The sequence below is a fragment of the Crocodylus siamensis genome, chromosome 15, assembly GCF_052110815.1.
Source record: "Crocodylus siamensis isolate JL-2025a chromosome 15, ASM5211081v1, whole genome shotgun sequence".
NCBI classification, from domain to species: Eukaryota; Metazoa; Chordata; order Crocodylia; family Crocodylidae; genus Crocodylus; species Crocodylus siamensis.
Genome location: NC_143409.1, coordinates 29,653,141 through 29,674,515, shown reverse-complemented (window position 1 = coordinate 29,674,515; position 21,375 = coordinate 29,653,141). Strand labels below are relative to the sequence as shown.

Below are 21,375 nucleotides of genomic sequence, written 5' to 3'. Positions count from 1 at the left end.
CACTGCCTGTACAGCATTGAAACCAACTGAAAAAGCTAAGCATGCATACCTACCTGTTTTGCAGTTTTGTGTGTCCCTTGATTTGCTCTCTTGGATTTTCCACCTATGTGCCCTTTAGACTTTCCTATGAACAGAACAAATAAATTTTATCAGCAATCACAGAATTACAGAAAAAATAGGCCTGGAAAGGACCTCAGAACGTCATCCAGTCCAATCCCCTGCTCAAGGCAGAATCTTCATTGTCTAACTATCTATTTGAAATAGACATAATATTCTAAAATATAACCCCCCCCCAACTTGTTGCGTGCTGTTAACAGTGCATAAAAGATAATGGGACTGACTACAAATTAAGAAGTATTTCTGTGCATGACCTGCAGAAGAATGCCCAGCATTTGAAAGCTTGTTTCGATCTACCCCAACCATGAAGTTGCTCCAATAAAAGATATCATCCACAAAAATACTTGGCTTTTGCTTATTTCCTGGACCATCATGGTTAAAACATCACTCAAACAACTAAGAAACATTTCCCCAATTGTACATACTGAATTATACATTTTCATCAGTTCTAACTGAAGGAAATGATGGAAGAAATAGTTTAAAAAGTTGGCAAATATGAACACAAGACAGAATTTTTTTTCTTACAAATGGGGTCTGTTTGTCTGACTATCAGGTCGTTATGACCAAAAGCCAAAATGCATCATATTTTCAAAGAAATCATTGTACCATGAAAAAATCTCAATGTTGTTAAGTTTTATTTGTTGTTTATTTAATTCCAATATTTGTTGTGAAATTGAAATAAGAGACATTTTCTTGGAAAACAAATGTAATTGCTTAGCTGCTATTTTTTCCTGAACTGTTTAAACAGCTAGATAGTGGGTTTACACCCTTCTTTCAAGATGTGGAGAAAGGAAAGACATCAGTGGTCTTATGGCAGACTCCCAAACTTGGCTGGCACATGTGCAACAATATTGAGCAAATAACATGCTATGGGCCAAGTCATATTTTGCTCTGCCACTCAATTATAACATTGTAATTTCTGGTGGCTGCAAATAGGAAGGGTTTGTGTTCAGGGTGGATAGCAGCAGGGTGGAGCAGTAGGCAACACTGGGAGAGAGAAAGGGGGGCTACAGAAAATTTTGGAGTGGCTGTGTAGCCCACCCCATAGCCCTCCCACCCCGCCTCCCAGCACCATCACCACCTGCCCCTTCCATAGCTCCGGACCAGCTCCACACTGGGAAAAGGCCAATGCCCCAAATCTGCAGTGGGCAGCCTACTTGTGCTACTTGTGCCAGATCCAGGGGGCACGTGCCCCACCCCCATTACCCTAAGGGGTGCATGCAGCAATGGGAGCTGCCTCACCCCATCCCCTGGAGCAATGGGAGCTGCCTCACCCCATCTACCCGCGCCTCTGCCCTGTACCCTGCCCTGGCTGGGCAGCACCCACCCCTGCCCCAGCCCTACTCCCTACCTCATTGTGGGGGCACAATTCCCCCACCCTGCCCCTTCCCCCACACAGATTTCATAGTTTCATAGTTTCTAGGGTTGGAAGGGACCTGAGCAGATCACGTAGTTCAACCCCTTGCCATGGCAGGAAAGAGTACTGGGGTCAAACGACCCCAGCAAGATGTTCATCTAACCTCCTATGAAACAACGATGACCCCAAGATCCTTTTCCGCCTCCGTGCTGACAAGAGGGGAGTTCCCTAACCTGTAGGTATGGTGCCGGTTGTTCCTCCCGAGGTGCATCACCTTGCACTTGTCTGTGTTGAATCCCATCCTATTCTCATCCGCCCACCCTTGTACCTGTCTAGGTCTGATTGTAGCCTGTTGCATCCTTCCAGTGTGCCCACGTCCCCCCACATCTTAGTGTCATCAGCAAATTTGAACAGGGTGCTTTTTACCCCCTTGTCCAAATCACTGATGAAGATGTTGAACAGTGCGGGCCCGAGGACCGAGGCCTGCGGAACCCCACTGCCCACGTCCTTCCAGGTTGAGAAGGACCCATCCACTACCACCCTCTGGGTGCGGCCCTCCAGCCAGCTGGTGACCCATTTGACTGTGTGGGTGTCTACACCACAGCCCCCCAGTTTCTTAATGAGAACGGGGTGAGGGACAGTGTCAAAAGCCTTCCGGAAGTCCAGGAAGACTATATCCACTGCTACCCCTGCATCTAATGTTCTGGTGATCTGATCGTAAAAGGCCACCAGGTTGGTCTGACTCAGGACCTGCCACTGATGAACCCGTGTTGGTTGCCCCTAAGCATGCAGTCCCCTGCTGGCCCCTCCTGGATGTGTGCCAGCATAATTTTCTCAAACAGCTTGCCTAGGATCGAGGTCAGACTAACCGGCCTATAGTTTCCCAGGTCCTCCTTCCTGCCTTTTTTGAAGATGGGGACCACGTTGGCCCTCTTCCAGTCCTCCGGTACCTCACCAGAGCACCACGAGTGCTCGTAAAGCTGTACCAGGGGACTTGCAATGACTTCGGCCAGTTCCTTTAGAACTCTAGGGTGGAGATCGTCCGGACCGGCTGACTTGAATACGTCCAACCCCTCCAGAAGCTCCCTAAATCCTCGCTAACCCATGGCCCAGGTGTGCCTCCCCTGGGGCCCGAGGGGGGCCCAGCAGGGAGGTGGCTGTTCTGGTCCCTACTTAGGAAGACGGAGGCAAAGAAATCGTTAAACATGTTAGCTTTGCCGTCTGGTGTGACGACCAAGTTTCCCAATGCGTCCTGCAAGGGCCCCACATTACCCGGGACCTTCTTTTTACCCCCTATGTATTTAAAAAAAGGACTTCTTATTGTCCTTAATCTGGGAAGCTAGTCCCAGTTCCATCTCTGCCTTGGCCTTCCTAACTACCCCCCTTAATCAGCTAGACACTGCTCTCCAAGCTGCCAGGCTGCAATTCTAACCACTTGCATGCTGCAGCTGCATGCATACACTTATCATTCATTGGTGACATTATCAGCCACATCGGCCAAAAAAAGATGACTGCCAATAATGTCAATTTTCCTTTAATTGGCGATACGATATGAACCGATATATCAGTGCACCTCTAATTACTGCGCAGTAAATATGCACATGTAGACGCACCCACTGTTCCTGAAATTTCTTTTCCAGCCAGTCTCATCTGAACGTGCTAGCAGTACAGATGTAAAAGGTTAAACAGTAATTATATTTATACCATTTAAAGTTTACTGTTTACCTCTCAGCTTGGTGTTGCCCACTGTCAGGGGGATTGGCTTCTGCAGGGGTGCCTAGGAGGCAGCACGGATCTGGGTTGCAACATCATGCACCTGCTGTAACAGGGAGGTAACTAGCCATTACCTGGAGGAGCGGCTCTGGACAAAGTTGCATGGCAGAGCTGGCAAGACTTAAATAGGAGTGAGCGCAGCAGTGGGACTGCCATTGGGTGCTGCAGTGGCAGGCTGCATGGAGCCAGATACCCCACTCCCACCCCCATGGCATCCATCGGGGCTCTTGCCTGCCAGGACAACAGTGCTGCGCCATGCCCAGGCAATGCCTCCAGCTCGCAAATGCCCAGAACTCCCAGGTGGGGCCTCCCTCCCACCCCCTGGGCTCCAGCAGCTCTCCAAACCCAGAGGAATGTGGCAGACAGAGGCATCCACCTGTGTGCTGAGCGCCCAATGCTAGGAGCTGTGGCACTGGGGAAAGCCCTCAGCCAAGCAAGAGAAGTGCAGTGCCAACCCATGTGCTGGCTGCATTCAGACGGAGAAGGGATCATGCAGCTGAAGTCCAGCCAGTCCTGGCTGGTGACAGAACCTGCCACACACCTGCATACCACCCTTGGCCCCAGCTCTCCACACCGCTTTACCCCTCTGCTACAGGACCGTTTAACCTCCCCTAATTATACTGGTTAAATGGGTTGTATCCGTGTTCATGAAGGCAGTTTTCCTGAACCACACCCCGGGAGAACAGATTTTCTGGTGTAGTTCAGTACCCACCAAGGTGCAGCAGCTTTAAGCCCACTTTATGGAAAAGGGAGTCTCCTCCCTTGCTTGTTCCAAGGCCCTTACGGCTAAGGGCAAGCAAAATTCGGGGGCATCTGAACCCCAAGCCTCTGGGCTTGTGCCTGCAAGTAGAATGTCCACCAAAGGATTTGGAAACAACTGAAGCCCCAAGTGTGGGTGGAGAATGTTTGCCAGTAGTAGAGGGACTTATGGTTCTGGACTCTTGGATTTGGAATTAGTTTTGGCTAATTTGGCCTTGGATACAGGTTTTTTAAAAAAGGTAATTTTTTAAACAATATTTACATCCCTAGCTAGCAGTAAGTGCTAGAATCACAAAAGTTATAAGCAATAAACCAAAAATATCAAACCTATTTCTTCAAAAAAAGCAGAATGTATTTAAGCCAACAGAGGCATCTCAGAATTAGCACACAAGAATATTCCTTTCGTGAAATGTTTTCATGAAGAATGGGATCTCTGGGATTTAGTTAAAAAAATAAATTTAACGTTACAACTTTTTATTTTGCCTTTTTTTCCTGATTTATTCCTTTGATTGATTGATCTGATATTTTAACCTTCCATAAATGAAGAAAATGTAAAAAGTTACCACATCCTGTCTTGTGTGCAAGCAAGAAAAAATACTAATGGTATACTAAACATGCTGGTACTTTCTGACAACAGGTATACTTCTAAGGAAAAGTTCAAGATTATTTAATTAAATTAAACCAAACAAACACATGCACGAACTTAATATAGCTCCCTGAAATACCAGACTGAAAATCATTCTTGGATTTCAGAATTGTCAAACTAAGTTTTTTAGAAAAACGTTTGGGCAAAATTTGCTGATATGTTCCAGCTGTTCTGTATTCCTCTAGTTATGAAAGGCAGCTGTAAACTTGGCTCAACCACTCAGCTATAGCTGCTTTGGGCTGCTCCAGCATCTTAACAGAATCAGGCCTTTAATTTTTAGACAAATCTATATTACTTGTTTTATAATTCCTCTTAAAAATATTAGGCCAACCAAAGCAAGAAACACAAGTAAATTAAGATATTTTACTTAACTAAAGCCAGTTTTAGAAATAAAAGTGAAACTGACCACACTGACTACACTCATTCACCAAACGTCTCAAACTGAAGACCAGGTATATGCCAGGATAAGGAAAACTAAAACTCTACCACCAAGGTACCTCTTCTCAAACTGTTTATATTCCCTCAAAACCTTATAGGTTTGTGACAGTATTACATGACAAACTGTAACAGGCCAGGTGTTAAACCAATTTATTCCTGGATAAAAATGGTGGATCAGCTGCAAGAAGTTGCTACAGAAACTTCATGGCATAAAGCATACTGCAATAAATTTTAACATGCAGCCAGTTGGCATGTTACAATGCGTCATGTGATAATCACATATAATGCACACCATAAATATATCATCTGCCAGGGGCTTCAAAAGGTAGTACTGTATTAGGAAATTGCCCATTTTTACTATGTAGCCGTTGTGCAGTCCCATCTTCTAGTCGTGTCCTAGCACCTCTCCCCATCTCTGAACGCAAGCTCTCTGGGAGACACCGAGAAAGTGGAAGTTGCAGAGCTATCCCAATGCTGACAGCTTCCTATGCTACATCTTTTTCACGGAATCCAGCAGTTGTTTGTTTTAACAAAGGGATAAAAGTTGGCTGCTGTAGCCCATTTCAGTATGATAGAGGTGATGCTGTTTGTGTAGAAAGCAACCAGGAGACAGATTGTTTCTTCACACCCTAAGGAAGGAGTGTTCCCCTATTTTAAAGTCTGCAATCTTACTGGATGCTGGATTACTTTGAAAGCTCACATAGTGACAGTAGATGAGACTTTTTTTTTTGGTCTTGCAAGACTAAAAGACTGGATAAACTACTGTGTTTTCAAGTGTATAATCAATTCATATTTGCTTTTTTCATTTCCAGGATGGATTTCTACAACACTGTTTACATTTATAAAACTACCATGTCATTTAGCAGAACATTTTACCCAAAGACAGCACTAGTTTCTAATTAATTTAAATGCAATTCACAATTTGAGACTTTGAAAGAATGAAAGAATTCCTTTTTCCTAACGTTTACTTGGCCTGTTGTATTCACAGCTCAGCTAGACTCTGATAGATGCTCCTTACATTGGTCCAACAAAGCCAAAATCTGATCTCCATCACGTGCTACAAGGCCTGTTCATTCTATCAAGACTTTTCTTAAACAAAAGGATTCTTTTTCAAGTGCCTAAGTGTGCCAAGAAATCTCTCATCTAAATAAAATACATTCCCTGCCCTGAAATCTTATAACAATGATTCTCAACCAGGTGCCACAGCACTCTGGGGTGCCTTAAGACCCTTTAAAGGGTGATGTGGTATGTCAATGTTAGCACCGTCAGGTGTGCAAACATTCTTCAAAAGAGAAACCCAGAAATTTCAAATAAGAGTCCTTAGTGTCAAAAACATTCTTTGGTCAGCTTTTTTAATTCTTTACCCCAAAGATTTGCTCTATTATTTTTCTGTAGTCAAAAATCAAATGAAAACTAAGAGCAGGCATATTCCATGGGGTCGCTTGAGCCTATCAAGGGGTACCTCAAGCCCACCAAGGGGTGCCTCAAATATAAAAAAAGTTGCAAGCCACTAGCTCACAAACCTTCAGTGAACTCTGCTGGCAGACTACATATGGAACCACAAAGATTTCAAACAAAAAGGGAATACAGGAAAGGGACCATTACAAATATAAGATTACACAATTATTTTGTCGTGTCCGTATTTATTAAAATTAGAAGTATGTATAAACTATTTTAATTTAAAGGGAAGGAGCACTTATGGGGAATATTTAAGTAATACTAGTTGATTGTAGTAGATTCGATTCTATAATATAATTTGTGTACTGCTCATCCATGTGCCTTAAGTTGTATAGTAAGCACAAAGTAAGTAAAAAATACACAGATACTGAATTCCTGTATGAAGAACCCTCACATTTTTTAAAACTAAATAAGGATTATGCAGTCCCCATACACAATCACAAGCTCACTTTTAAAGTAGAAGTCTAGATACCCTTTTTGTTCCACCTAGTTTTGACAAACACAGAATTATTCTTGGAGTAGACTGTGAGAAAGTATTATTTTTTTTTGCAAATGAATCTAAAACAAGACTTTCTTCTGGAGTAAAAAGGACTTATTTTCAAATATGAATTCAATTGTATTGTTGCTTATTCTGCCTCACAGTGAAGAGTCAGCTACATATTAATAGATCCTGTTTAAGTAGCCTCTTTGCTCCAACAGTTGAAGCTGGCTGTTACTGGCCAATATCCAGGTATTGATTTGTGACTGTTCAGTTTTGTTTGATATGTACTGGCCAATTCCACAGTTTAAAAAGTATAAATTTGATGACAAGGTACATTATTCCAAAAGATGAGAGAAAAGTTGCTTGGGGTTTCAGTAGTTTCTATCCACTTTCTGAAATCTCATTATCCGCATATGTTACCTATTTCTTCTCAAGGAGTCATATTTCTGCTGCAGTTCTTCTCACACTTGTCCTTTCATTCATACCACTATGTATAAATAGCCACGAATCCCAGAATAAAAATTGAGGGGTGGAAAATAGAGTAAGTATATACTTTTTGAAGGAAGTAGAGGCAGAGAGGATTTATGAACTGAAGAAACTAATGCCAAGGACATATGAACAGGATATACTGGGGAGGGGAAAAAAAAACAAACCAAAACAGCTGCCATGAGGGGGGGAAAAAAAAAAGACATGACACCACCTTATTCCAAGATAAATCTGACCAAACCTGGGAAATTTTATTCCATTTCCTCTCATGGCGTGGTAGTTTCTTTCCTAGACAAAAAGCACATTTGCGCTTGCTGCTTCAAGAGTTATCTGCAAGATTTTGCCTTGGGCAACTCCTTGTATAGCCACAGTCTAATACAGCGTTCCCATTCACAAACCCTCCAAAACAGCACTACTGGCATGCCTTTGCTCTTCACACAGAGAATACTTTCTGAACAGTAACAGAACTCTGTAACATGCCAAGATAAGTTACATGCTGGTAATGTTAACACAATACCTCTGGATAAAAGCTGTGAGCAAAAGAAATATTAGCAATGACAATTCTCTCCTATAGAAAGTATTTAAAATACAGGAACAGAAGGAGGAAAATGCATGATTTCTGCTCATTTTGGTAGTCTTGAGGATTCAGACTCCCTAATCCTGTGGGCTGACTTAAATCAGGACCTGCATGAGTAGCACAGAAGCAGTTGTAACATACATTTCAACTCTATGGTCCCAAAAGGGTCCCAAATCCAAGTGCAAAATCAGCAGTATACATATTCTTATGCCAAGGCAGAGGTCAAGAGTGCAGAAACTGTCTCTACCAGCTACACACCAGCCAAAAGTTCCCTTCCACAAGGTAAATTTTCTACAGATCAACTATGAACACATTCCAAATAATTTGTTTTCAGTGTAGTGCAAAGAATTCAGACAATAGGTAAGAATTTGGCCCATGTTTGTGTAAAGAAATTAAATTTGAAAAATCTGTTAACTTTTAACAGCAAGCCAGCTGAAGCACAAGACCAAGAAAATGATGAGCTATGGCTTTTTCATTTACTTATCCTGTTATGCAAAAGTATTTGTGACAAAAACCATTTAAAAAGCACTTCTGTATCTAACAGAGGCTGAAGATTCGCATTAATTTTCATCCTTCATGCCTTCTTTAGAAAATGGTTACAAACCTAAATAAATATGCACCAACAAACATGGACCCAATGAACTTCATTTATTCTTGGGAAACAGTTACGTGACAGCTTCTAAGGCTATGAAAAGATATCACCATTTTTCTATGAGAAAATGTTTTCTCCTCAGGCAAAGCACACTCCTATACCCTTGTCATTTATCACAGGACAAAACCCCAAACAGGACAGCAGGATAAGAGGTTCTAACACAGGGGTGGGCAAAATGTGGCCCACAGGCTGGATACGGCCCACCAGGCCATTCTATCTGGCCCGCAGAGCCCCCAGAATGTTCAGAAAATTAATATACATTTGCCCCTGGCTGCCTGTCATGCAGCCCTCAGTGGCTTGCCAAAACTCAGTAAGCAGCTCTCTGCTTGAAATAATTGCCCATCCCTGTTCTAACAGTCTGTCCCATGCTATCATGAGGAACATCTAAACAGCTGTCCTGAGACATCATTTCCATTTGGTTTTCTAGGCATCCACACTTCTTTGACCTCAAACCCAGCCCTTCTCAAACTCTATGTGGCCCTCATCACAGAACAATATTGCGCAGAGGTGACAGGCTCCACATGTCTACCCCAACCTGTTAACTGGCCTGCACAACAACTTACCAACCATTTTCTGCTGATTACCCAAATTGAGATTAGCATCAGTGTGCACCTACTGAACCAACCACAAATATCACCAGCACCAAGGACCTCCATCCATCTAACCTTTCAGCTGTCAGGGCTGTCATCAGACCCATCTGCCACCCAAAGCAAGATCGGGCTTCCATAGACCCTCACAACCATTCATCCTCTTTCTACCATGGCCCCTCAATTTAAGGGAGCAGCATGAACAAGCGCAGCAAAAACTGGACCAAGAAGGAAGTAGCAGATCTCATCACCATATTGAGGTGATAATAAGAACCAAAGGGCACCCCAATCAAGCCACTAAAACAAGGTAGTCTATGAATGGATTGTGAAGGAAACAGAGACCCAGAGCAGGGTTGCCAACTGTCCATAAATCTATGGACACTCCATTAAAAAACTCCCTAAAAATGCCTGTCTGTAAAAATCCATAAAAAACATAGAGCTGCCACAGCTTTAAGCTCCATCCCTGGAAAAAAGCTGGAGCAGTATTGAAAAACAGAGCACAACAGCACTACCTGCTGTCCAAACAGCATGGCACCTCCCTCATCTTTTGTCATATGCTGCTGCTAGGACCCTATGCCAGTCCTCTTCTTCTAACAGCCATTTGTATCAAAGGTACAAGGAGGGTGATACTGCAGCCAGATAGAGCTGCTGGCTTGGAATGGGAGGGATACAGGAAGTGGGTCTGTGCGAGTGCAGGGGGAGCAGGACCTGTGGGAATCAAGAAGCAGGCTGCGGGGGCCATCATGGTGCAGGCTGTAGTCAAGAATCTCAGGGTGTGGGGTGAGACCCCTAAGGTAATGGCAGCAGGGTATAAAACCACTGCTGTAGTCACACAGGGCTACCAACCAAAGAATTTTTATTTTTTTTTACTGATAGTAAAAACATATACAAGTAACAAAAGTTTCTCTGTGTGTAAAAAACAGTTTCTTGGTTTGGCAACCCAGGCCCAGAAATACGACGATGGCTGGGCCCAGTGCTAGTTCAAGTGCAAGGTACTGAGGCAGCAGTTTGCAAGGACACAGAACAGCAACTATGTGTCAGACGCATGCAAGGCCACATGCATCCACTAAGAGGAACAGTTTTGCATCTTCATGATCAATGACACTGTCATGTTAGAAAACACAGTAGACACAGTGACCCCCATTGTCCAGGAGAACAACAAGGACTGTGACGACACACTGCCCTCACAGGCCAGCACAGCAACCCAGACCATCCGGCCCAGCTACACACACTCAGCTCAAACAGATACAGACTCTGAACTGGAACCAGACTTGAACAACAAGAGCCTGTAGTTCCTTGTCCTCCCCTGCATCTTCAGTGTCCTTGCCAGCCGGCTCCCAACAGGGAGCCAGTGCCCCAGAAGACCTAGCCTACAACAGGACAAATTCCGCTTCCAGGGATGTTAAGTAGCGGCCCATCATTAAGGTGGGGTGAGATGTCAGAGAGAGGAGCAGTGGGTTAGAAGCCAGAGAGTTCCCAATAGAATCTCAATGGCTTACTGAGTGCCTGGACTATGGCCCTAAAACCTGCAGCTGCTTAACCATGCGTGGGTGGCTTACATGGTCAGGCTAACTGGCTTTCAGAATAGTCTGTCTGGCACTGGCACTCAGTGTTAATCAGCCCATGATACGCACTGTGTAAAGATAGCCTGCTTCCAGGTTAAGAGGCAACAAAATCAGAGCGGTGTAGTGTACACTGCTACAGATACAAAAGTTACAATAAGACTGTGTCAGCACAGTAGTCAGCAGGATGTACTAATGAAATCAGCATTATTGGTAGACAAAACAGCAAGATGCAAAAATTCACTTTTATTTAATCTTTCAATGATCATTGTTACAAAAGAATCTAAGTTGCACAGAGACCATATGAGAGAAATTATTTTAAAACTTGAATATAAATAACATTTTAAACAGTTAATTTTAATACGTTTTCTATATGAAAATTTTTTTCAAAAGTGTTCCCATACTAGAGATACACTTTACAGAGTAACTGAATCAGGGATGCATACATTTTTATAAGCAAGAGTTCACTTCAGACTAACATGGCTAATTACCTCTACCCATATTAATGAGTTAGATTTTTGTTTTTCCAAGGGGGAAGACAGGGAGGAGAACAGCTGAATGCTTACCATCATCCTCTTTATTCTCCAAAGGGACACTCCATGCAATTAAGTTCCGTGCTGTCCGACCTTCTTCTGCAACTATTTTCCTTACTTTGTCATGACTATTAGAACGCTGGAAGGAAGCCTGTGAAAACATGAAAGACAAGAAATATATATCTTTTTGCATCAAACCAATGTGATGACATACTTCATGGCTCTTACAATGCTTCCTGGGAAACTGATTCAAAGCAGAAATCACTGTCCACTGGTTTGTCTATACTTGTCGTCTTCTTCACCTCAATTGAACTGAATGCCAGTGCTGGAGGAAGTGTTCAAACCAATCTTTACAAATGTGTTAATTACCTTGAGCGAACTGAAATAAATTAACTTATGATAAAAGCCTAGTGTAGACAAACCTCTGCAGGCTGCATCATATCACTCTACCCGTTGGCGCAGCAGCAGGAAATGGAAGCCAGAAAAGGGAGGTGCAGCCCAGAGACCCTGGCTGCTGCTGCAGTCAAAGCAATGGCAGGGAATGGAGGCTGGGTGGAAGCCCAGGGGGCGCAAATAAATCACTCATGGGCTGAATGTGGCCTGCAAACCACCAGCTGGACAGCCCTAATCTAAATCACCTTGTATGTTAAAATAGGCACCTTCGTGCCGCTAAAACAAAGCCCTAAAAGGTAACTTTCAATAACATAAATAGAAAATGCTGCATAGGAGCTCAGGATGATGACAAAGAAGCTGCAGTATGAAACAGAAGGATAAGATAGTTTATTAAGAATGATCTTCATTTATGCAAAAATGCAAGAGTTTGGCTAGTCTAGATCAAGAACTTTGAGAAAAGTACAACAGACATTCACATAAAGTAACAAATGTAAACTAAACGAATTCCTGCTTCCCTACAGGTTATACCCAGACACTCCTGAGGACAAAGCCTGAACAAGACAAACTGTTATGGCATACTGGATCCTCAGATGTTGGGAGATTGAAATACAGAAAACTTAACGCACGTAATATGAAATTTCAAGTGCCAATGGAATGATTTGTGCTGTATAGAATACAAAAGACAACATGTTCTCTGCACCAGGGTACTTCTAACTACAGGCCTCACCCAATCTTTCAACCATTTCATTTTGTGAAGAATCATCTTAAATAACCAAGTCCTGTAAAAACAAGTGCACTAGGTGAAGAATCACATTTATTGCATTTTGTATCACCATGATAAATTATATGTGAAAAACTGCATATTATTTTGAATGCTTATACAAGTCATTTTTAACCTAGGCTGGTGTCATCCAGAAGATCTCAACCAGCTTGTTTCAAAGCCACAGTGTGCCACCTAGTGCCCTACAGAGTATTGCTATATATCGGAAAAATCCACGAAACAAGAAAATAACTGAGCTCTCTAGAAAAGCTCATACGTGACCGTAAGGAAATAAAGCAAACAAAAATAGGGCCCATATTAAAACTGTTCTAATCCATTTTTATTTCATCTAGCATATTTACCTGAATCCAAGATGACTTCAAATTTAAGATTACCCCCACCCAATAAAGATTCTATACCTGGAAATCTATAATTTTTTTAATAATTTTCCATGTACAGAATCGAATTAGTGGAAGGTCGTCTTAAATTTATCCCCACCACTGCTGTGGCAGGGAAAGCAGCAGCAAGGGGAGAGGGTCCCAAATCTCATGCCTTGCCCTCCCTGCTTGCCCCCCCAACCCTTGTCCCCACCATGCCTTTATCCATCCCCATTGTGTCTGCCTCCTTGTTGCCTGATCACTGCCATGTGTCCCCCTGCTGCCTGCCTCTTGCCCCCCTACTCCCTGCCCACCCCTGCAGCCTGCCCCCTTGTCCCTCATGCCTGTGCCTCTCCTCCACACCCTATTCTCTCCACAGCTTGGCTCCCCCGTGCCTGTGCCTGATCCCTGCTGCCTGTCTTCTGTGACTGCCCAGCCCTCTCTCACCTTCTCCTGCAATTCTGTTCTGGCTTGAGGTAGTCAGCAGCAGTCACAGCTTAGGCCTGGTCGCAGTCCAGACCAGCTCAGACCAGCCAGGGATAAACAGCAGCAGCTCCTGACCATGCCAAGTCATGGCTGGAGGGACCAAAAAGTAAGAGGGATGGGGAACGGGGGGAGGAGAGCAGTGGGTGGAATACACAGCAGGTTCCCTTCCTCAACCTACCCTATAGTCTCTCCTGCGCCCTCCCTGGGTATGTGCCCCCTCCCATGTCATAACAGCCATTCCAATCAGGAGTAGGCAGTGGCCTGGCTACAGCTTCAGCCCTAAGTCCAGGGCCAAAGCCAGAGCTGAGCAGCTGCCTCCCCTAGGGCCAGTGCTAGAATCCAAAATGAGATTTCTCCACCTCCTCATGTTGCTTAGGGTAAAAAGAATTAAAATAAAATAATCTTGGATTGAAGTAATATAGTTAGAAGTTGAGTAATAGCCCATATTTAGGTAGAACCAAAGTAATTTTATGTATTACTGCACTTAACAGTATGTCCAAAAGCTTGCTTGCATCTTTAAAATGGGTTAACAAGCACGCAAAACACCTTAAGTTTCGCCAACCACAGTATGATAAACTGTGTAAGAAGTGAGAGGGGCAAAACCAATTTGCATAAGCATGATTGTATCCTTCATACTCTTGTGCTGGGTGAACACAACCAAACCTACAGAAAGGTACACCAATATAACGTAATCTAATTTAAAACCAATTTATTTAAATCTGTGTGAATACTTATTGTGGTTTATTCTGTTTTAGTTTAAATAAATTCCTAACCAACTTAAGATAAACTGAAACATGCCTGGTTTAAACCAAAACAGAAGGACCAAAATAGTTTTCTGCATGGATTTAACTAATTTATTTTATACAAACACCTCTAGTAAGAGCACTGCAATTTTCTAACATGAAAATGCCTGGAATTATGAAAAACAGCAGGCTGCTTTACAGAACTTTGATCATCCCAACATTCAGTTTTACTCAGAAACAAAAGTTTAATTTAAAAAAAAAAAATGCATGTGGTTAGGGTTTCTTTAAAACATCTTTAAAACCAAGCAGAAGATAGCAGAGAAACTGCATGCCTTTATCTTTTCCCACTCTGAAAACAGGTATTTTAATAGGGTCTCTTCTCAATATAACTCAGACTTCCTGAAGTGAAATCACATACAAAAAGTAAGCAATAGCCAAAACCTGGGACAATGCTACAAAAAATTCTAAAAGCCCTTTTTAAACAGAAGTTTGCTTTTTAAAATCAAGCCCAGTTGAACTGAAATTTAGATTAGATGTTCATTCCCTCTTGAAAAGACAGAAAGCTATCAAAGGCATAATGATCACGAATTCAATGCAAAATAAAAGACATTATGTTTTAGGATAGCTATCAACAGCTTTAACACCCCCTAATCTTTATAAATGATATGTTCCATTCCCAAAGAGCTTATAAATCGAAACAGAAGAACTGAACCCTATGAGATGCCAAACAAACAAAGCAAGCAAGGAACCCTTTTAAGCACACTGAGGTACAGCCAGCAAAAATACACTGAATGTACAACAACAAAAAAGAGAAGAGAGGAAAGTATGACCCATTATGCCACAGGCAGTAATGGATATTAAGGCTGTGGCGGGCCAGTAGGGGGAGCTCTTGCGTTGAGCCTTCCACCTCACTATGCCCATCCACCTTCCAGACTCCACGTGCCTCTCCAGAGGCGCCTAAGCCCAGAAAGACCTGCTTTCAAGCCCCACTGCAGAGTCCGGGGGTACTGTATGATGCCACAACCCCAAGAAGGGACTGTCGAAGTCCTGTGTCCTCAGGGAAACACAGGCCTAATAGTCCTATGGGTATTTGACCCAATACAAGAACTAGGTTGGCGGACCTCCTCCGGCGGGCTTTAAACTAGGCTTGTTGGGGGAAGGGGAAGATGAGGGTGGAGGAAACATCAGACTCCCAGATCAAACAGCACCCACAACTACAGCCCAGCCCAGAACAACAAGCAAAGCAAATAGACAGGTAAGAGATAGGGGCCAGGGTAACGCTGGGACTAGGGGGTCAGTACACACATCCATGAGGGGCCTCAAATGCCTTTACACAAAAGCCCATAGTATGGGTAACAAGCAGGAGGAACCCACCCTCCTGCTGGCTGACACCAACCCGGACATAGTGGGGATTACGGAAATGTGGTGGGACTCAACGCATGACTGGGCGGTGAATGTCAAGGGCTATAGGCTGTACAGGATAGGAAAGAGAGGTAGGGGTGTGGCACTCTATATTAAGGAGGAATACACATCCTCGTCAATTACCAAGGAGTCAGGGGAGGGGCACTCTGAAGTGCTTTGGGTTAGAGTACAAGGCAGTCGAGGGGAAAGGGACTTAACCATGGGAGTCTACTACAGACCTCCCAACCAGGGAGAAGAGCTTGACCAGGAATTCTTGGGTCAGCTCACAGAGGTAGTGAAGGCTAACGATGTGGTAGTCATGGGGGACCTGAACTTCCCAGACATCTGCTGGGAAGAACAGTCAGCCAGGTCTAAACGATCACGTAGGTTCTTGACCAGAGTGCAGGACCTCCATCTAACCCAGGAGGTGCACAGCCCCACCAGGGGAGACGCCTTGCTGGACCTAGTGCTGGCCACGGGTGATGACCTGGTGAGGGGGCTGCGGGTGCTCGACCACCTGGGCGACAGCAATCATCGCCTGCTGGAATTCACCATCCAGCGCAAGGTGGTAAAGGCATGCAGTAAGGCAGTGGCCCTAGATTTCAGGAGGGAAAACTTCAACGAGCTAAGGAGGATAGTTGGAGAAGCGCTGAGGTCCCGGAGGGGAGAGGAGCCAGGTGTCCAAGGACAGTGGTTGCTCCTTAAGGAGACAATCCTCCAAGCCCAAAGGAAGGTAATCCCAACGAGGATCAAAGGGAGCAGGAGAGCACACAAGCGTCCGTGGTTCACCAAAAGCATCCGGGAATGTCTCCTTGCTATTCTGTAGTTGCTCGGGGATGTAGGGCTGTAGTTAGGAAGGCCAAGGCAGAGATGGAACTGGGACTAGCTTCCCAGATTAAGGACAATAAGAAGTCCTTTTTTTAAATACATAGGGGGTAAAAAGAAGGTCCCGGGTAATGTGGGGCCCTTGCAGGACGCATTGGGAAACTTGGTCGTCACACCAGACAGCAAAGCTAACATGTTTAACGATTTCTTTGCCTCCGTCTTCCTAAGTAGGGATCAGAACAGCCACCTCCCTGCTGGGCCCCCCTCGGGCCCCGGGGGAGGCACACCTGGGCCATGGGTTAGCAAGGATTTAGTTAGGAAACTTCTGGAGGGGTTGGACGTATTCAAGTCAGCCGGTCCGGACGATCTCCACCCTAGAGTTCTAAAGGAACTGGCCGAGGTCATTGCAAGTCCCCTGGTACAGCTTTACGAGCATTCATGGTGCTCTGGTGAGGTACCGGAGGACTGGAAGAGGGCCAACGTGGTCCCCATCTTCAAAAAAGGCAGGAAGGAGGACCTGGGAAACTATAGGCCGGTTAGTCTGACCTCGATCCTAGGCAAGCTGTTTGAGAAAATTATGCTGGCACACATCCAGGAGGGGCCAGCAGGGGACTGCATGCTTAGGGGCAACCAACACGGGTTCATCAGTGGCAGGTCCTGAGTCAGACCAACCTGGTGACCTTTTACGATCAGATCACCAGAACATTAGACGCAGGGGTAGCAGTGGATATAGTCTTCCTGGACTTCCGGAAGGCTTTTGACACTGTCCCTCACCCCATTCTCATTAAGAAACTGGGGGGCTGTGGTGTAGACACCCACACAGTCTAATGAGTCTCCAACTGGCTGGAGGGCCGCACCCAGAGGGTGGTAGTGGATGGGTCCTTCTCAACCTGGAAGGATGTGGGCAGTGGGGTTCCGCAGGCCTCGGTCCTCGGGCCCGCACTGTTCAACATCTTCATCAGTGATTTGGACAAGGGGGTAAAAAGCACCCTGTTCAAATTTGCTGATGACACTAAGATGTGGGGGGATGTGGGCACACTGGAAGGATGCAACAGGCTACAATCAGACCTAGACCGGTTACAGGGGTGGGCGGACGAGAATAGGATGGGTTTCAACACAGACAAGTGCAAGGTGATGCACCTCGGGAGGAACAACCGGCACCATACCTACAGGTTAGGGAACTCCCCACTTGTCAGCACGGAGGCGGAAAAGGATCTTGGGGTCATCACTGACTCCAAGATGAATGTGGGCCGGCAGTTAGGAAGGCCAACCGCACCTTGTCATGCATCCACAGATGCATCTCAAGCAGGTCCAAAGAAGTGATCCTCCCCCTCTATGCGGCACTGGTCAGGCTGCAGCTGGAGTACTGCGTCCAGTTCTGGGCACCACACTTTAAGAGGGATGTCGACAGCATGGAGAGGGTCCGGAGGAGGGCCACTCGCATGATCAGGGGACAACAGGGCAGGCCCTATGAGGACAGCCTACGGGACCTGAACCTGTTCAGCCTCCACAAGAGAAGGCTGAGGGGGGATCTTGTGACCTGTTATAAACTAGTCAGGGGGGATCAGCAGGCATTGGGGGAGTCACTGTTCCTCCGAGCACCGCCAGGAGTGACCAGGAATAATGGTCACAAGCTGGCAGAGGGTAGGTTTAGGTTAGATATCAGGAGGCGCTACTTCACAGTCAGGGTGGCTAGGGTCTGGAACCAGCTTCCAAGAGAAATGGTGCAGGCTCCTGCCCTGGGGGTGTTTCAGAGGAGGTTAGATGAACACCTTGCTGGGGTCGTTTGACCCCAGTACTCTTTCCTGCCACGGCAGGGGGTTGAACTAGATGATCTGCTCACATCCCTTCCGACCCTAGAAACTAGGAAACTATGAAACTTGGGGTACCTCCCCAAGTCAGGGGTAAAAAACAGTCCCCCTTAGTCTGCAGACCCAAGGGGCCTCCTAGGCATAATTAAACCCACCCCTCAATAAGTCTCCTACACCAGTCACAAAGGAGAACTTTATTGCTTCTGACAGGATGAGGTAGAATATGGTAAGAGGTAGAGCACTATCAAGGGATTACCATTGAGCAAACAATCTGGCTGAGGTAGCCGTTTGATATGCAAATGCATCACTGTGACCTGACTAACTCTCTAGAAACACAAGTATCATTCAGAAGATGGTAGAGATCTGGCTTGGAGATTTCCAGAGAGAGAGCGTTTCAGATGGATCAGACTCTCTCCCAGTGTCCTGATGCTTGTGCAATGCTGGTAAAATGGCTTCTCTCCTTCTTGGACCAGGCCCTTATATAGCCTTTCTGACCTCAGCAGCCTGGACCAATAGAAGCCAGCAGTGTTAGCAGCTAGCCAACCAATTTAAAAAGCTTCCCTGGTTAACTGGGCAGATGAGTAGGGGTTTGTTCCTCCCCCAACTCAGGTGACCAGAGGAACCACACTCTAGGCACCAGGCTTTTGTCACTTAGGCAGGGAAGAAAATCTTTCCTCCCTTAGGAATTCAGCTCCAGTGTCCCCAGCTGACAGGGACAGATTCCTGGTGAGAGACACAGACAGTGGCATTTCTGCCAAAAAGGCTTCAAAGTCCCTCTTTTTCCAGAATGAAGTCATCTTTCACACTTTTGGAAGTACTATTCCACTTGAGTGAAGTTTAAAAGCCAGAAATTACACTGATACTGTGTAGGCTTTTGACAGTTTTGACTAATTATATGCAAGAGAAATACTTGTGTTTTATCCTTCCCTGCAACTTCTAGAGCTGGTCATCAGTTAACCAAAAGGAGCTACTACAAACTTACTCTGTCCTTAGATATCAGCTAGTTATTATAAGATCTGTACTATTTCCTTTTCAACTTATCTTCCTTAAAAGCACTGAGAGTAGAAAATACATGAGTCATTATTAGACGGCCCTTTAAGAAGAGTTACCTTGTTCATTAACATTCTCATTAACATGTATTTTCTCTGAACAAGACAGTTATTTTCCTCCAACCTGCACTCTGGAGCAAAACTTCAGCAGCAATCTCAGTGATGCTATAGCAGAACAACCTCCCAAAACAGGTAGATGTTGACGTTTGAGAAAATGAGATCTCCATTAAGGTTTTACATGAGTACGTGAGTTCGATGAAGCTGGGAAACATAACTACTTTTAGTATCTGTTGAAAAAGAAACAAATCCCTTATAGAATACTAGGGTAAGTTATTGGTAACGCAGATCAGGAGTGCTCAGTATTCAACTCATTTAGCCTCAGAGGATGGATCCTGACTGTAGGGCTTTTCATGGGCAAGGCAACCCACTTTCAGCAGCAGGCTGGCAGCTTGTTGGCACAACTGCCACAGCTGCTGTGTCGCCACAGTTCTGGAACTCAGGGGGTGAATGTCATCACTGCCTACCTCCCTTTTCTCCATCTGCTGATTTTAGTGGCCAATGGCAACCAAAGACCCAAATTTGGTAGAAGAGGAGCGGCAAGCTGTAGTGGCATTCAGCCCCTGGGTTCCAGAGCAGTGGCAAAGCAGCAGCTCCAGCAGTCACACCAACAAGCCCTGTGTAAGCCACAATTTAACCACTTTGTGGGTCGCAAGCAGCCCATGGCCTGCCAGTTGGACAGCCCTGCTGCAGAAGATGCACAGGCAAGGAATGCTGGTCACTTTCCCCATAACTTCTTATTCTTTTAGGGTTTATGGTGATAGCTGAGGAAACTTAAAACCAGAACTCTGAAAGAGGAACAATGCAAAATGAATTCCATCTTCAAAAAATACCCCAAGTTAGCCCTTGGGTGCCACTTTCACTTTTTCCTTAGTTAGGAACCAAGTATCTTCAGCAAGCTACTAAGTATGCTAAATTCCCACTAACCTCACCAGGAATTAAGGTTACACAGAATCCAAGTGGATTTTTCATTAGGACTAATAGTTTAGAGGATTTCTTGTATCAAGTCACGGATAAAGAGAGACCAATAAAGCTCATATTTTTAAATCTGTATTTTACGTCAGGATTGAAATACATATATTTTTATAAAATGGCTTAAAAGGTAAATAATGCCACTCCTGTCATTTTGTAGGAGTCTGACAAATTGCTTCAGCAAAATAAAAAGGTACCTGTATATAAAATCAAAGCATTCTTCAAAATGTTCTTGATTCTGCTCATTTGAAATATGCTCCATTTTCTATTTACACAGTGCATAAGAAATAAACTTGTCTCAGAAATCTTTTCATAATATATGCTAATATTATAAAAGCCATAGTCTGTCTGTCCAAACATAACGCTTTATTTGCACTCTGATTGGCTGACTGAAACAACAAATCAGAGTGCAAATATAGCGTCTGGACAGGAGGTGGCAGCATGGTGGAGCACCGCCACGATGGTGGGGACACAGGGGATGGAATGAGGAGCTCAAGGCTGTGCTGGCCTCACCTCCCCCCGCCTGCCCTGCTCCCTGGAGCCAGTGAAAATGGAGTGGACGGAACAGGCGGGGCAAGGCCAGCTCTGGCCTCACTCCCCACTTTGGTCCTTGGGGGTAGTGATGGTAGCATGGGGTGGAGGGTGGGACCAGCAGCGCTGGGGATGGCAGGGATGGGAGGAACAGGCCCAGCCCCGAAACAGCAGCAGGGAGGGTAGGGGGCACACCAGGCCCAGTCCAACCCCAAAACAAAGGGGGGGAGGGAAGTCCCTGAAATGATGGTGAGGAGGTGGGGGGGGCCACGCCCAGCCCCATGGAGGAGTGGGGCAAACAGGGAATGGCACCTCCCACTCCATGGAGGAGATACAGCAGCATGAGGGTGGGGGGAAAGGGTCAGGGTTGCCGTGGTGAAGGGGGGAGGGACAAGGAGAGTGGCCCTGAACCTGAACTTCCAGGTGGGAACAGGGTCAAGCGCAAAGCAACCCGGGGGGGGGGTAGGGAACCTGGCCATGGGACAGGATCAGGCCTGAATTGGAGGGGTGGGGCTGGACAACAGGAGTCGGGGTGCAGAGCCAG

General features: G+C 45.2%; 1 protein-coding gene across 7 annotated transcripts in view; it reads right to left on the bottom strand.

Annotated features, from left to right (window-relative positions):
* Positions 1 to 21,375, bottom strand: part of SCAPER (S-phase cyclin A associated protein in the ER) — a 378,523-nt gene that overhangs the window by 342,487 nt on the left and 14,661 nt on the right. For all 7 annotated transcript variants that reach the window (XM_090028843.1, XM_090028845.1, XM_090028844.1 and 4 more), the window contains 2 exons: positions 11,460 to 11,577; positions 54 to 124 (listed from right to left, as the gene is read on the bottom strand). In XM_090028843.1, the coding sequence (XP_089884969.1) occupies positions 54 to 124; positions 11,460 to 11,577 (189 nt within the window). The remainder of the gene's footprint in view (positions 1 to 53; positions 125 to 11,459; positions 11,578 to 21,375) is intronic.